General features: G+C 36.2%; 1 protein-coding gene across 1 annotated transcript in view; it reads right to left on the minus strand.

The window, feature by feature from the left end:
• LOC132018527 (uncharacterized) overlaps positions 1 to 13,943 on the minus strand; it is a gene marked incomplete at its 5' end in the record, with an annotated part of 292,774 nt that overhangs the window by 138,790 nt on the left and 140,041 nt on the right. Inside the window, 2 exons of the mRNA XM_059401496.1 lie at positions 204 to 328; positions 11,288 to 11,370. Coding sequence (XP_059257479.1) covers positions 204 to 328; positions 11,288 to 11,370 — 208 coding nt within the window. The remainder of the gene's footprint in view (positions 1 to 203; positions 329 to 11,287; positions 11,371 to 13,943) is intronic.

A 13,943-nucleotide genomic window follows, 5' to 3' on the forward strand; every position in this document is an offset into this window, starting at 1 on the left:
ATATCACAATGATGTTTTTAAGCATCCATATACTTTATTGGACTATGAGCTTTCCCAAGTCAGGGTACATATCATAAAGCCTATAATAGACATGCAATCAATAGTTGATGAGTAAATGAATAATAAAAGAATATGATGAATAAGGATTTGTTTAATCCCATGAATTTAAATGTGAAGATAGAAAGACAGGCTAAGTTACTTACCAAACTGAAAATCTGTGCTTCTCCAGTTCCTCCAAGTAAGATAAATCCTCCGCATAATCCTCAATTTCTGTAGTTCTCCAAGCAGCTGATTTTTCCTTCACTGAGTGATCGATCAGACTTTCTCCCTTATCCAAGAAATTAAGGAAACAAAAAAATAAAGTATTTTAGCAGATATCAGATAAAAGGTTTACCTGGTTTCAGTGACATTTTCTCCAGAATGACTTGTAGAATCATTGATCATCTAAAAGCATAGCTAGCCATGGTTTTTGTATTGAAATGATCGTTTTACATTGCACGTTCTCTCATTGAATCAACATGTCTCTACTGGCAGACCATCATGTTCAATTTTGCATTATTTCACATGGAATAGCCTCTATAAATGTTGGAATTTAAAAAAAAAAAAAAGAAAAGAAAAACAAGGTCATGGTATTTGTATTGACAGAACTACTGGTTGCAAGTAAAGAAAATGCTTTCAGCAGAAAGGAATTTGAAAGAAAGTTTGAACAATCAGCCTATGGAGAAGGAGGGAAGTAGCTGAGGAATCAAAGGCCACTAGGACTCAGTCTTTCTCCTTCTCTGCTCTCTGCTTCAGCAGGCAACTTCATTCTAGCCTTGCCATGAACAGTTTCTTAGTTCCATAGCTTGTGACTTTCAACAACATATTTAAACTCAGGACCATACAATGTCTGCGGGAGCTAATTTAGTAAACTTCAGTGAATCATGTGACCCATGATGATGGATCTAGCAAACACATTGTCTCATTGGAGAAACTGAGTCCTATCATTTAACCAAGGATTCTTAGGAGCCCCATTATGATGATGAGTAGGGAATAGGAGCAGTTAACCTATTTGGGCTCTTCCTTCCTTATTCACCAAAGCAGTTCAACTTCCATTGATTTATATATTAGGGTCTTTTGTAAGATTTTATTGCAAAATGTTGCCAGTAAAAATTCGTTTGAAAATCAGTAGCTTATGGAAAAAAGGAAAGTAGGCATAACTAACATAAATATGCTTCATTTATTAGTAATAACTAACACTTTTATTTAAACTTTTCCTGTTTTGTTTTTCTTTATACTCTTCTCAAAATGTTTTTAATTATTATTTGTAAGAGGAGAGTTACCTGACATTCTTTGATACTAGCTCATACAAGTTTTAGCACAACTTCAGGGTCTACCATTTTGCAATTGCAAAGTGTTGCTTTGAATTCAGAGGTTGCAGTAACCAGGAGAAACAGAATGAAACTTAAGTGAAAAAGATCTGTCATCAAATCTCTAGTAAAGTCAACAAGGCTACTTCTTTTTTTTCCTCCCCCTTTTTACTTACTTACTTATTTATTTACTTACTTACTTACTTAATTGAAAGAAAAATAGAGAGAGCAGGGAAGGAGCAGAGAGAAAAGGTCAAGGACAAGCAGACTCTGCACTAAGTACAGAGCCTGATGCAGGGCTCAAATCCCACAGTCCCAAGATCATGGCTTAAACCAAAACCAAGAATGCTACACTTGACTGACTGAGACAAGCAGGTTCCCCAAGGCTATTTCTTTTAATATAAAATTGACTGATTTGATTACCTTAAGAACAAAATCCAATTATGACAGCCATTAATTTAAACTACTATTTATTCTTGCCTGGCCACCATCACCAGGGCATTGTACAGACAGCAGACTGAACCACCACCCAGGTCTTCCTGTGAAAAAGCCTATTTGGTTAGCCTGGAGTTTCAGCTTGGAGGATAAGCTTTAGTTTTCCCACACATAGAGGATAAGGAGGCACCTTCAGGTAAAACAAACATGGAGACACCACCCTTGCCCACCAGCTTAGCCTAACTACAGCTTGATAAGAATTCCAAAACAGAGTTCTACAGTTGTCTGGGGCCCTGATGTTATGCAACTGCTATCCAAGGAACACCTCCATATCTCCTGGTCTGGAGGCCAGCAGAGATTATGACTGAAGCCCCACAGTACTATATATACTTACATATTTTTAAAGCTGTTGCCTGAGGGTCTGGCTTCCAATTAGCCCAAGAAGAAGTACTAAATGAGAGAGAAAGAAAGGGGAAGAAAACTTATGTAAAGAAATAATGACTGAAAACTTCCCTCAGCAAGGGATGGAAACAAACACCCAGATCCAGGGATCCTAAAATTTCCAAATAAAATGGACCCAAAGAGAACCACACAAAGACGCATTATAATTAAAATACCAAAGTTAAAGATAAAGAAAGAATCATAAAAGCGGCAAGAGAAAACAAAATTGATATTTACAAGGGGAACTCCATAAAACTATCAGGATATTTTTTCAGTAAAAACTTGAAAACTAGAAGGGAGGGCATGACTATTCAAAGTGCTCAATGGAAAAAACTTCCAACCAAGAATACTCTACCTAGAAAGATTATCATTCAGTTTTGAAGAAGTGATGAAGAGTTTTTCAGATAAGCAAAAGCTAAAGTACTTTATCACTACTAAATTGGCCTTGTCGGGAATGTCAAAGGGACTCCTTTAAGCTGAAAAGAAATGGCACTAATTAACAACAAGAAAATATGTGGAAGTAAAAATATCACTAGAAAAGGTAAATATATGGTAAAGATAGGAGATTAATCACTCCTAAAACTAAGAAGATTAAAAGACAGAAGTAGTAAAGTGAACTAAAATTACAATAATTGATTAAGAAATTGCATAAACTATATTAAAAGTGACAAGAAAAACATAAAATGTTGGGGGAAGCAATAAAAATGTAGAGTTCAGGAGTATGTTTAAATTTAGGTTGCTAACAACAAAATAGAGGATTATATACTTAGTGTGAAATATGTAAATTTCCTGATAACAGCAAAGTGAAAACTTACAATAAATACAGAAAAGAAAATGAGAAAGGAATTTAAACTTAATACTACAGAAAGTTATCAAATGACAAAGGAAGTGAGAAAGAGAAGAAAGGACTAGAGAAGAACTACAAGTACAGCCAGAAAATAATGAACAAAATGGGACCAAATACATACCTATCAATAATTACTTTGAATGTAAATGGACTAACTTCTCCAATCAAAAAACAGAATGTCTGAACACATCAAAAGAGAGAGAGAGACACTTCTATATACTGACTATACAGTATGAACTATAACACACTGATGAAAGAAATTAAAAATGACACAAATAAATGGAAAGATATTTCATGGTCCTACATTGGAAGAACAAATATTGTTAAAATGTCCATACTACCCAAAGTTTATAGATTCAGTGCAATCCCTATTAAAATTCTAATGACATTTTCACACAACTAGAACAAATAATTCTAAAATTTGCATATAACCACAAAGGACCCCAGACATCTATAGCAATTTTGAGAAGAAAGAACAAAGCCAAAGTTATCATGCTCCCTGATTTTAAAGTATACTACAAACTTGAGTAAGTGAAGTAGTAAGTATACTTGTAGTAAGTATACTAAAAACTTTAGTAAGTAAAACAGTATGGTATTGCTATAACAACAGACATTTGGATCAATAGAACAAAACAACCCAGATGCAAATGCACACATATGTAGTCAGTTAAATTACAACAAAGGAGACAAGAATATATGATGAGGACAGAATGATCTCTTTAATAATGAAATTATTGAATAACTACATGCAGAAGATGGAAACATGACCACTTTCCTACATCATGCAAAAATTAACTCAAAGTAGATTTAAGACTTGAAAGGGAGATTTGAAACCATAAAACTCCTGGAAAAAACATAGACGATAAGTGTCTTGACAGTGTTCTTAGCAATTTTTTTTCTTTTTTTGATCTGACTCCAAAAACAAGGGAAACAGAGAAAAAATAAATAAATGACACGACCTTAACCTAAAAATGTTTCTGCACAGAGAAGGAAACAATCAACAAAATGAAAAAGCAACCTACTAAATGGAAGAAGATATTTGTAAATTATATATCTGATAAAGGATTAAATCCAAAATATAAAAAGAATCTATATAAATCAATAACAACAGCACAAATTCAATGAAAAGATGGGAAGCAGATCTGAATAGAGATTTTTCCAAAGAAGATATACAGAGATGGGTGACAGACATGAAGACATGCTCAAAATCATTCATCAACAGGGAAATGCCTCACGAGGAGATTTGCCGTATACCTGTCAGAATGATAATTTTCAAAATAACAAAACAAAACAAGAAACAAGCATTGGCAGTATGTGAAGAAAGGTAAATCCTCATGCACTATTGGGAATGTAAACTGCTGCAGTCACTATACAAATAAAATAAAATAAAATAAAATAAAGCTTCTTCAAAAAATTAAAAATAGAGTTATTTGGGGAATCTGGGTGGCTTGGTCAGTTAAGTATCTGACTCTTGTATATGGCTCAAGTCATGATCTCAGGGTTATGAGACAAAACCTGTGTCTGGCTCCACACTGAGTGCGAAAACTGCTTAAGAGTCTCTCTCTCTCTCTCCCTCTCCTTCTGCCCCTGCCCCCACCTCTTGCTCACTCTCTCTACCTCACTATAAATAAATAAATAAATAAATATCATATAATCTAGCAATTAATCTACTGTATATGTATCTGAAGAAAACAAAAACACTAAATTTGAAAAGATATCTGCATCCCTATGTTCACTGTAGCACCATTTACAATAGCAAAGATATGGAAACAACTTAAGTATCTGTTGATGGATCAATGAATAAAGAAGATGAATGAATAAAGAGGTTATATATGACATATATAAATATAACAGAATATTACTCAGCCATGAAAATGAATGAAATCATTGCCACTTGCAACAACAATACCTTCATGGTATTATGCTTAGTGAAATAAATCAAACAGAGAAAAACAAACACTGCATTGATTTGAAAAAAAAAAAAAAGAAAGAAAAAGAAAAAGAAAAAACAAACAAGATTTGGTGAGTGCTGTGAAGTGTGTAAACCTGGTGATTCACAGACCTGTACCCCTGGGGATAAAAATATATGTTTATAAAAATAAAAAATTTAAAAAAGAAAAAAAAAAAAAAAAAAAAAAAAAAAAAAAACAAAACAAAACCCAGACTCATAGATACAGAGAACAGATGGTAGGTAGCCAGTGTGGGGGTGGTGGTGAGTGAAACAGACGAAGGGATTAAAAAGTATAAACTTTCAGATATAAAATAACTAAATCGTAGGGATTAATGTAGAGCATGCAGAATATAGTTACTAATGTTTTATCAACTTCATATGGTGCGTGGTGACTAGACTTGCTATGGTGACCATAGCAAATGTCAAATCACTATGTTGTCACTGGAACTTAATTATAATATGCTATGTCAATTATACCTCAATATTTTTTTTAAAAGGAGAAACCAATCCCTCTAAAATAAATAAATAAACAAACAAATAAACAAACAAAAAAATAAATACTTGTGGTCTTCTTTATCTTTCTTAGCCTCTATAACTTCTGTGTCAAAATGATATTTGTTTTTAAGATTTTATTTATTTAATTGAGAGAGAGAGAGAATGAGAGAGAAAGAGCATGAGAGGAGAGAGGTCAGTGGGAGAAGCTGACTCCCTGCCAAGCAAGGAGCCTGATGTGGGATTCAATCCCGGGACTCCAAGATCATGAGCCAAAGGCAGTCACTTAACCAAATGAGCCACCCAGGTGCCCAATAATGGTATTTTTAATAAGATTATTTAGTATTAGTATTTTTTATTACTCCATTCCTTGAGTAAGTTAAAGAATGACAACAGACTTTAAAAAATATGAGTGTTTTGAAGTGTCCTAATTAAATATATTTGATTTGCAAACCTTACTAGACTGTTTAAAAGATGTTTTGTAACTATTTACATTTTAGATTTAAAGGAATGTCATTATGAATTGCTTAGACATTTTATTCACTTTCTCTTGATAGAAAGCTGAAAGCACCACTAAAAACCATACCATAGATTTGGTGTACCCACCAAAGTTCCTGTTTGGTGAAGTATAGGTTTTTCATGATAGAATCCATTAAATTGCTTTCTATTTGGTTAATCTGTGAATATGTATCCTGGTTGTTCAACCTAATTTGGTGGAAGTGGATGATAATATATTTTTCTGTATCTAGCCAACATGGTGATAACCACACAGTTGAAATTCCAAGAAATACCTAGTAGAGGTCATTTCATTAAGTACTTCTATTGCAATAACAACAGTGAGCTTTACCTCTGGTTGTTAAATCACAAAGAAAAACACCCATGAATTCTAAAAATGACCAGTATTTTTTGAACCTTTGGATTTCCTTTAAAGAATATCTATGTTAATATGCTAAAAACATTTTTTTCAAATCAATGTTTTAGAAGACAGAAAGTCGTGAAAATTAGTTTATGTCTAAAGAAATGACACCCCCCCCCAAAGGAACAAAAATAAGAGGTTTTAATCCAAAAAGAAGGTAAGTATGTGCAGGGACGTTCCCAAGTGAGCACCAGGTGTGTGTCTCCTCACAGAGAGGAATCGAAACAATCTGCCAACCACAGATTTATATCCTGAATCTCTACCTGAGAAATAATGCTTTAACTGGGATATCATCAAGATTAGAAAGACAGAAAATAGATCCTGTCTGTACCCTGAAGCTAAAGAACATCATCACTAAAAAGAAATTATTCCAAAAGCAATGTATTTAGAAAGATGAATATCTATACTTTAAGAATTGGTGGTGCAAAATTTGTTCTGGAACATCACATTTTATATATTTTATGTACGGCTACTCATACCCTAATCTCTCACAGAAATCAACAGCAAGTGTTGAAATATAAATTGCTAAAATTCAGAATATGATTTTCAAGTTCAAGGACTAAAAATTTGGTTTGTGGGAATTGTCATTCAAATGTAGCAGTGTTTATGAGGCACCTGGGCCACTCAGGAGGCTAACTGTCTGCCTTTGGCTCAGCTCATGATCTTAGGGTTCTAGGATCAAACCCCAAGACTGGTTTCCTGCTCAGTGTGAAATCTGCTTCTCCCTCTTCCCTCTCCCCAGCTTATGTTTTCTTTCTCTCTCTTTCTCAAGTAAATAAATCTTTAAAAAATGCAACACTGTTTAGAAAACAATGAGTAAGCATTCTTTCAAACACAACACAAAATGACAGCTAGGAGTGTTCTAAAGAATTTTGAAAAATTAAAATGCATAGTGTTGTAGTGAAAAGGGTTGACAAGTGATGGTCAGAAGACACACATTCAAGTCTTCCCACTTCTTTGGAAACTTAGACTATTTAAAGTTCATGAGTTTAAGCTTTTTAACCTGAAAAATGGAGATAGTATTTGTCCTACATAGATCTTGTGGAAATTCTTGTGGAGACAAGACTCTATGGAGATAATAACTATAAAATTCTTCTGGGCATGAGGTGAAGAACATTTAAAATGCTTTAGAATATTAAGGATATAACTAGTATCTGGCACAGTGTACTATGTAGCCCAGGTGATCAACGGAACACTTCACATCCTTTTTTTGGCTTTTATTACAGCATTAGAATGAAGCAGTTAAGTAGAAAATATTATAGGAAGATATATATCAAATCTCAAAGTTGTCCAACTCATGACATGATAAGCTCATTAAATTGCATTATAGGATAGGAAACAAAACCCAGGGTCCCTATCTCCTTGTTCAGAGGTTTTGCCCTTTACCTTGAATTCCTTTGATGGCCCAATCAAATAGCGCGGAAGGGCGTCTATGATGGGACCAATGAGAAGGTAAGTCTTTGTGCAGAGAAAGGGAGTTTGAAGTTCACAGGCCAGTGGCACCGGTGCATTGGAAAAGCATTAGAACAACGAGTCTCCACTTGGCAGCAGTGTTTTTTCCCCAAACTCCTTACAGGGTCTTTGTGCGCAGCTCCAAGAAGCACTGTTCATCTGCCCATCTGGCCAGACGAAGACCCAGGGGATTGTTTCATCAAAAGAGAGAGGCTTAGAGAAAGGAAATGGTGAATAAAAGGCTGAATCCCAAGGATTACAAATGCGTTTGAACTGCCCTGGGAAGATCAGAAGGGAGCAGTGGTGGACGCTTTAATGCCTGCCCCACGAGGTGCACCGTTTTTTTTTTTTTGTTGTTTTTTTTTTTTTTTTTTTTTTTTTTGTAAGAAGGCAGAGAAGGAGGGTTTGGGGTGGATGCACTCTGCTAAGAGGCTTGCGTTCATAAGATCACAGAACTACAAGCCAGAGATAATAACAAACACCAGGTGCATCTGAATTATCAAAGCAAACAAACATGACATCATGTTCAATTCCACCCATGCTGTTATTAGCATCAAAAAAAAAAAAAAATCATAGCTCCAAATTTAACCAGTCTAATCCTGAGGCCATCCAGCAAGAATCCTTCCTCCTCTTTCTTGAATTCGTATATGATACGTGTACCAGAGAATTTTTCAAGATAAGCTTTCCATTAGCAATGCCCACGGAGAAACAAGATATCCCTGGTTGCCTAGAATTTACCTAAAGAGAATTCACCTACATTGAGGAACCAACTCCCCACCCAGGCTTCTGTTTCTGCGCTCTGGAGGAGAACTAGCATTGCTGGCCTTTTGGAACCACAAATTTCGATTGTTCTCTGGTCCTGTATTATTTGGAAAGCTGATGCATCCCTTGTGAAGTTGAATGTTAACCTCATTTGCCCACAGCCACCCTAGAAATTGCCTAGGTTAGCTCTTTCTTATCAATGGAAAACCCAGATTAGTCTCCAGTAAGCTTGCCAAGATGAGGGAAAAGGGAAAACACTTAAGTTGGAGTCGGGGGTCTTAGATTGAGGTTTGGTTGGTGGTATAACTGCCCTTGTCCACATCACTCAGTCACTTGATTCTGGGTGATGGGTGTGCGTCTGCCTCTCCTGTCACAGCATGGCTTCACTAAGGCATAATCCCAACAAGAACAAACTTCTTCCTGAAGCAATTCAGTTAAGACACCGTCCCAAAGAGGCTGACCCGCAGGGAAGAGCATAATATCCCAAGCAACTGACTCACAATTTTTGAAATATAATATTAAAAATAAAGCAAAAGGAATTCCTTCATTGAACATGTAAAACCAGAAAATATAGGGAAGAATATTAACTTTTCTGGATAATTGTACTCTTTCTCCCATTATCTATTTAAGCTTTTCTTCTAATCCCTGGCCCTGGTCCTAATTAAATATAATATTAAAAATAAAGTGAAAAGGAATTCCTATATTGAACATGTAAAACCAGAAAATATAGGGAAGAATATTAGCTTTTCTGGATAATTGTACTCTTTCTCCCATTATCTATTTAAGCTTTTCTTCTAATCCCCAAATTTAAATTCAACAATTAGTATGAAAAGTCAGAAAAGGACTTAGAAGACTAATATTAGATCCACAATACCCCAGGAGTCTTGTGTGCATACCCTTTTTTCAGTGTTCCAAAGAGTGTACATAAAAGTACGTAATACATGGGGTGGCTGGCTCAGTCAGTTAAACTTCTGACCCTTAATTTTGGCTCAAGTCATGATATCAGGGTTGTGAGATCGAGGGCCACACGAGGAACTCGTGCTCAGTGGGAGTCTGCTTGAGGATTTTCTCCCTCTCTCTCAGCCTCTCCTCCTGCTCAGGCCTTCTCCCTCTCTCTGATATAAATAAATAAACCTTTAAAAAAGTACATAATACATAATAGTATTTAATATGTAATATGTATAAAAAGGTCATGAGCTTTCCCCCTTCCTAGCAAGTTGTTCATTTCCTTATCCTAGCCCTTAAATTCAAGTATACGATCCAAAAAGTAGAACACCATGTATACCTAGCTTAAAGGAGAAAATAACTCCCAAACATTTTGAAGTATTAATTCATGATGAATACAAATATGGAGTCTAGAAACAGTCTGGATTCAAAGCCCAGCTATGCACTTATTAGTGACGTTATCTTGGCTAACTCACTCCGTCTCCCATGCCTTATTTGCCTCACCTATAAAATAGGGAAAATGATGATAATGGTAGTGTCTGTCCCATTAGCTGGCTGTGAGAACAAGATGAGTTATTTAATGCAGAGGATGGAGAACATTTCCCGGAACCTAGTCATATCCAAGCACTCAGTAAATACTGAACTCAAATTTCCTCAATATAAATTTCACTAAACTTTTGATTCCTAAGTTTCCTTTTTTAATATGAACTGTGATAGGAACATAGTAATTGTGAATGCTGTAGTGGCCATGAAGACATTAAAAATTTAGTCATTTATTTGAGTAGATGGTGGTCCGCTATTTAGAGACGAGAGCAAGACTGACTTGAAAGTCTGTCTTGAGTGTAAGGCAAAATATTGGTTCTAGGGGTGCCTGGGTAGCTCAGTTGGTTAAGTGTCTGCCTTTGGCTCAGGTCCTGGCCCTGGGTCCTGAGATTGAGCCCCATGATAGGCTCCCTGCTCATCAGGGAGTCCGCTTCTCTCTCTGCCCACCCCCTCTTCTCATGCTATGGCTCTCTCTGTCTCTCCTTCTTTCTCTCAAATAAACTTTAAAAAATCTTTTCAAAAAGTTAGTTCTATAAACCTATATCTATTTAGTCAGGAAAGTGGAAAATTAATGATTCAAGTAATTTGTATGAGAAAAAGCAGGGATTGGAGGACAATCCTTTCACTTCGATCTTCCAGCCAGACCAATATTTTTGAATACTTAAAACACAAAGCCACTTGCTCTACATAGATATGGATTTTGCAAAAGGCTGAATATCTAAAAACTGGGTCCAGTAATGCTGGTAAAATTAATTTAACCGAGATTTGAAAAGCCAGGCTATGTCATTTATATAAGTTTATCAAGACAGTTTCTGGACAGACTTCATGACAGCCGTGATCACGCCAAATGAAGCACAGTACGATCAGCACATTTTCTAATCACCCTCCCCAAGCTGGAAAGAGTCTTGTACACTGATTAAATTAACTAAAGTCTTCAATGGCTGAAAGAAGTCTGATTCGGATGTAATAAAAATTTATTGGCATTACTGATTTCACAAACGTCAGCTGCTTTAGCGTGCCCCACACTTCAAAACCTGCTTTGAAGACCAAATTACTTTCTACCTGTAAATATATTTTAAGAAATCATAGTTAATAATCAGGGGCTGCTGTTTTCATGGTCTTTCCAAAGCCAACATTTACAGCTTTCATCTTACCTTCTTGTGTAATTCATGGTCTTCTTTTAAGAGATTGAGATCACAGTCCATAGGGCAGGGACCAGTTTTATTAGAAATGCTTCCTAGGGTTAAAAACAAAAGGTGGAAAAAAATATATTACATATTTTCACTTCAGAGGATATGTAAGTTTATACTACTGTAATCTAAGAGTTTATATAAAGCCTGACAAATGAGGCTAAAATAAAGAATTGTAAGAAGAAAGCTCTAAGATGTTCTATAGTCCACAATTTTAATTCACTCAATGTATGAACTTCAAGTAGAACTCCACCAACGGCCATGCCACGGGGATATAATTTACAAGCAGCAATTGTATCTGATCTGCTTTCCTACCTACATCCAGGTGGCATTCTCCATTATCAGCTATTTTTCCAAGTTTTCGAAGAGACTCCTCTGTACCTTTTTTAGTCTCAAGGTATAAAAAATTCTGTTCTCTGTCTCAGTAGCCAGTATTTCCTGCCTGAGCTATCTTTCCCATATCGTGCATGATTTATTTTATACCACAGTTTCACAGTCCCAGCACTATTGATATTTGGGACTGGATAATTCTTTGTTATGGGGGCTGCCCTGTTTTGTAAAATGTTTAGCAGCATTTCTGGCCTCTACCCACTAGATGCCAGCAGTAGCTTCCACCTCTCCAGCCCCTCCACATGTTTCACAACCAAAAATGTCTCCAGGCATTACCAAATGTCCCCTGGAGGACAAGACATCTCCAGTTGAAAACCACTGTCTAGATCAAAAACTCTCTTCAAAATAAAACAAAATAAAAAAAATGAAAAACAACAATAACCAAAACCCCTCATTTCAGGCAATGTGTCTTGTTCATCTTTGTTTCTTCTTCTGCAGTGTCTAACAGGGCCTGAAATACTGTACTTACAATACTGTTTTATTATTATTATTATTATTATTACTATTATTATTATTTGAGAGACAGAGAGAGTGAGAGAGAGCTAGAGAGCACAAGCAGGGGGAGAGACAGAGGGAGAAGGAGAAGCAGATGCCCTTCTGAGCAAAGAACGTGACGCTGAACTCGGACCCAGGACATGACCTGAGCCAAAGGCAGACACTTAAATGACTGAGCCACTCAGATGCCCCAATACTGTTTCTTAAATTATAAATCAGCCAATTAATCCATCTCATAAAGTTGACCCAACATCTTTTTTTTTTTTTTTTTTTTTTTTAACCATAAGCAGCCAAAGTCTTGCTGCTTGTCCTCTTCTCCCCCTGCAAGGATGAAACATTATCATCCCCTGGCCCTTAGGAATTGCACTTGGGGACATTTTTAAAATGAGATTTCCATAGTGTAAAAGTTTTAGGACCTGGTCTCCATGTCTACATGCTTTAGAAAACTTTTTCTCCCTAAAGATGACCCAGCCAGCCTCTTCTCTCCAGTCGAGGTCTATGTGGCTCATGCATTTTGATGGTTTCATTGTATTTTCTGACTCTGTTCCTGGTTGATGGTGCCAAACTGAAGGCAAATACCCACAAATGTCCTTCTTCAGGTAGAGTCTGACGGGTCAGGTGCTCCTTGTGTGAGAAGTCTGGCACTTTAGTCTATTGAGTTGAGAGTGCTATAAATTATTAAAAGAGCTTCCTTGGGTCTAAAACAGAATTCATTCATAGTGAGGTTGATATGGCCAAAATCAAGATAAGAAAGAGAGGGGAAGGGAAGTAAGTGAAGTTACATTTTAAATATACCATTCTTTTAAAAGAGTGAAAATTTAAATTTACAGCACATAGCTGGTAGGTGGAAAACAAATATGAAATAATAATAGAATGAATTTTTAGTGTTTTTGCTCAGCTTCATATGTATTATATTGTTTACTACACATACACTCATACAAAACAGTTAGAAGAGCCAGCATTACCTCATACGACAGACTTGGAAATTGAGATTCGGAGAGATCAGAGAACTGCACAAATCAGATAGCTAAAAATCTGAAATTTAAGCCCAGTTTTATTTGACCCCACATCCATACATTTAACCCTTCCTTTGCATCTTAGGTGAGAACCATACCCCATTTCTACTTATACATATTTTTTAAATGTTGAACAATATATTCACTTTTTTTATTGCTGCTGGAACACATTTCCACCAACTTAATGACTTAATATTCATTTAAATATTTTGCAGGTCAGAAGTCTAGGCAAGCATGGCCCAGCTGGTTCCACTTCTTCCAGGTCTTATCCGGCCAAAGTCAACATATCAGTCAAGGCTGCGGGTCTCATCTGGGTCTTGGGATCCTCTTCCAAGCTTGCTGGTTATTGGCAGAATTCATTTCCTTCTCATGCTTTCCTTGCACTCTCCTTTAAGCCAACAACCATGGGATGCATCCTGACGCTCTGAATCTTTCCAGTTTTTCTTCCTGCCTTCTCTTCTGCTTACCAGCCTGAGAAAATCCCATCCATTAAAGGTTCATGTGATTAGATTACGTGCACCCAGATCCTCTCTCTCGTGGTGTGTACAGCTTCTGGGGATGAGTGCTTACACATCTTTGAGAAACCAAGTTAGAAATCCTGCCTACAGGAACAATCGCTGATGTAATGGAATTTATATTGGTTTATATTAAAATGTGGTAGTGCTGTGCGTGTCCAGGTAATAAAGTCCCGACCAAAGAGATAGTCTTCTCAAAGTATT

This window comes from Mustela nigripes, chromosome 5, assembly GCF_022355385.1.
Source record: "Mustela nigripes isolate SB6536 chromosome 5, MUSNIG.SB6536, whole genome shotgun sequence".
NCBI lineage: Eukaryota > Metazoa > Chordata > Mammalia > Carnivora > Mustelidae > Mustela > Mustela nigripes.